General features: G+C 64.9%; 1 protein-coding gene across 1 annotated transcript in view; it reads left to right on the forward strand.

Annotated features, from left to right (window-relative positions):
• Nucleotides 1–3,059, forward strand: part of TMC6 (transmembrane channel-like 6) — a 6,860-nt gene that overhangs the window by 208 nt on the left and 3,593 nt on the right. Inside the window, exons 2-11 of the mRNA XM_010294204.1 lie at nt 113–231; nt 538–669; nt 786–950; nt 1,062–1,167; nt 1,266–1,362; nt 1,454–1,708; nt 1,974–2,055; nt 2,097–2,202; nt 2,286–2,430; nt 2,702–2,973. Coding sequence (XP_010292506.1) covers nt 113–231; nt 538–669; nt 786–950; nt 1,062–1,167; nt 1,266–1,362; nt 1,454–1,708; nt 1,974–2,055; nt 2,097–2,202; nt 2,286–2,430; nt 2,702–2,973 — 1,479 coding nt within the window. The remainder of the gene's footprint in view (nt 1–112; nt 232–537; nt 670–785; nt 951–1,061; nt 1,168–1,265; nt 1,363–1,453; nt 1,709–1,973; nt 2,056–2,096; nt 2,203–2,285; nt 2,431–2,701; nt 2,974–3,059) is intronic.

Raw genomic sequence — 3,059 nt, forward strand, 5'->3', positions numbered from 1 at the left:
CACCGGGCAGCATGGCCAGGCTTTGGGCTGGCGCCAGGGCTTTGCCATGGCTCTGTCCCCTGGGCTCCAGTGCCCAGCCCAGCTTTAGGTGAGCAAGTCTGTGTCCCTACAGCCAGGAGGCGAGCCCGGACAACGAAGGAGCGCTGCATACCTCCTTCCACCAGCTCATCCAGGAGCAGAGCACCTTGGTAGAGGCAGGTCTGGAGCTGGAGATGCAGGCGAGGGGCAGAGGTAAAGCGCTGCAGCTGTGCTGGGATGGGGACAGCGTGTGGGCACAGACCCATCTACCATTCAAGACCCTGACTGGGCCAGCGAGGGCTCATGCTGAAGCTGCAGCCAAAGCTCTTGTAGGAGCCCGCTGATGCCTTCAGCCAGTGCAGGCAGCAGGACAGACCTGTCCTTGAAGAAGGGGTGGTCAGGGAGGAGCACACACCAGGGCAGGCACCTGGCCTCTGTGCCAGAGCAGGGCAGCAGGGCTGCAGGGACTGGAGCCATGGGAGCTCCGGCACTCATCACTCACCACCCTCCCTCTTCCAGAGCACCCGGCCTGCCTGGCCCCCCCAGACACTTGTGCCACAGCCTGGTCAGAGCCCAGGCAGGGCGAGCAGCACCCCGGCTACTCCTCTGCCTCCCTGCGGATCCTTGCCAGCATGCCCAGCCGCACCATCGGTAGGTGCCACCCACCCTCACACCCTTCCCCAAACCTAGGCGCCCCTCGGCAGAGCTCTCCCATCTGCCCTGCTCTCTCACAGCTGCCCAGCCCCCTGCCCTGCTCTCATCCACAGGGCGTAGCCGCGGCGCCATCATCTCCCAGTACTACAACCGCACAGCCCAGCTGCGGCGCCGGAGCAGCCGCCCACCCCTGCAGCAGCTCTGCCACACCGCTCGGCCCAGCCTGCGGCAGTACGACCTGGATTCCGACCCTGCCAGGGCCACTCTGGAAGGTGAGGGTCCCCTGGGAGTGGGGGCAGGCAGTGCTGGGCACCATCCCCCTGCTGGGTTCAGGACAGGCATGCCGTATCCTGGCCAGCTGCATCCTGCTGAGCCCTTTGTGCCCCCAGACAAGCGGAGCCTGCTGGTGAAGGAGCTGCTGAGCCTCTCGCCCAGCCAGCGCAGCCACATGCTGCTTGCCGTGCCCCTCAGCCTGGCAGATAAACGCACCCTCCGGTAGGTCTTCTCCCACTGGCTCCGGTCAGGCAGGGCTCCCACAGCCGGGGCTGTCCCGGGGCCTGTGCCACCCTCTGACATCCCTCTCTGCTGGGCAGGCACGAGCTGAGTGGGCAGAGGGGCACACTGAGGCAGCACGCCCAGCACCGGGCCCTCTCCTCTCCCTGCGGATGGTCCAAGGACCACATCGTCCTCGTAAGTCTGGGGCGCGGGTCTGCGCAGCAGCCATCAGGGGCTCTGGTACAGGCTCCAGCTCCAGTGCTCTCCCCAGGCTTCCTTTCTCCAGGGCTGTCGGGGCCTCTGGTACAGGTTCCTTTCCCTGCTTCCCGCTGTGAAGCCCTGGCACTACGCCCTGAAGCAGATCGGTGGCCGTTTCGGCTCTAGCGTCCTGTCCTACTTCCTCTTCCTCAAGACACTCCTCATGTTCAACATCTTATCATTCCTCATCCTCCTGGTCTTCGTGGTGGCCCTGCAGGCTGCATATCCCCCTGCCTCGGCCAGCGCCCACCCCTTCACCAGCCTCGAGCTCCTCACAGGAGCGGTAAGCACTGCCAGCACGCCAGTGCCAGCACACCCTTGGGCCAGGAGCTGCTCCAAGCCTGGGGCTGAGCCCTGCATCCCTGCCACAGTGAAGCCCCAGTCCCTGCCCTCGCGTAACCAGGGCCCTGGAACCTCCAGTGCTGGTGCCTGGTGCTGCCCCAGCCCAGGGCTCTGTGTCCCCTTGGGCTGGCATGTGTGCCATGCTAGGCATGGAGCTGCGGGCACTGGTGAGATCACTGTGGGCCGCATTGTGCACTTCCCCACAGGGCTACTTCACTCACTCGCTGCTGTACTATGGCTACTACAGCAACGTCACCCTCAACGACCCCCTGCTCAACATGCCACTGGCCTACTTGTTCAGTGTTGGGGTCTCCTTCCTTGTCACCTGAATGGCAGCTCATGCCCCATCGCAGCCCCCCTGCTCAACATGCCACTGGCCTACTTGTTCAGTGTTGGGGTCTCCTTCCTTGTCACCTGTGTTCTGCTGGTGTACAGGTGGGTCAGCAGTGCCTCCCGGTACTGCCAGCCTTCCCCATCCTCCCAGCCCTGGTGCCCTGACACCCTCCCTCTCACTGCAGCATGTCCCGCTCCTTCAGGGAGAGCTACCGTGTGGGCAGCTCCGCAGGGGACCTGGCTGTCAAAGTCTTCTGTGCCTGGGACTTCAAGGTGATCCAGAGGCGCTCAGTGAAGCTACAGTGTGAGAACATCTGCACCCAGCTGAAGGTGAGGCGCTGGGCTGGAGTTGGCCCCTGCACGCCCTGCGCCCTGCAGCGGGAAGGCAAAGGCGTTCACAGAAGCCAGTCCAGACCCTGGGATCAGCACCCCTCTCCTACTCAGTGCATGAGGGAGTCCTGCAGCTGCAAGTACCCCCTGACACCAACCCTGCACCACCGCTTCGTCCATCAGCCCTCTGGGTCCCACCTCAGTGCAGCGGGAAAAACCCTTGCTCCAGACCTGGAGCATGTTCAGCAGCACTGGCACTGCTCTCTTCCAGGAGCTGCTTGCGGAGCAGCGGTCCCGCTCGCACTCCCTGAGCCTCTGCCAGCGCCTGGGGCACACTGCCGTGCTTCTCCTGGCCTGGGCCCTCTCACTGAGCACGGTGCTGGGCTGCGTGCTGGCCGTGCACTACTTCTCAGAGCACATGCACGTGGTGAGTGCAGCGCCCTGCATGGGCCCTGGTGTTGGGGGGCCAGGGCTGGGCTACTGGGGAGGGAGGCCAGAGCAGCCTTGGGAGGCAGAGGCAGCCCCGCTGCAGCTCCCCTTCTGGTACTGGCGTTTGCTGCCCTCCCCGAGGGAGCCGGGCTGCCAGCAGCCGCGTTCTCACCCTGTACCCGCTGGCCCGGTTCAGGAGG

Source organism: Phaethon lepturus, unplaced genomic scaffold (assembly GCF_000687285.1).
Source record: "Phaethon lepturus isolate BGI_N335 unplaced genomic scaffold, ASM68728v1 scaffold47889, whole genome shotgun sequence".
NCBI lineage: Eukaryota > Metazoa > Chordata > Aves > Phaethontiformes > Phaethontidae > Phaethon > Phaethon lepturus.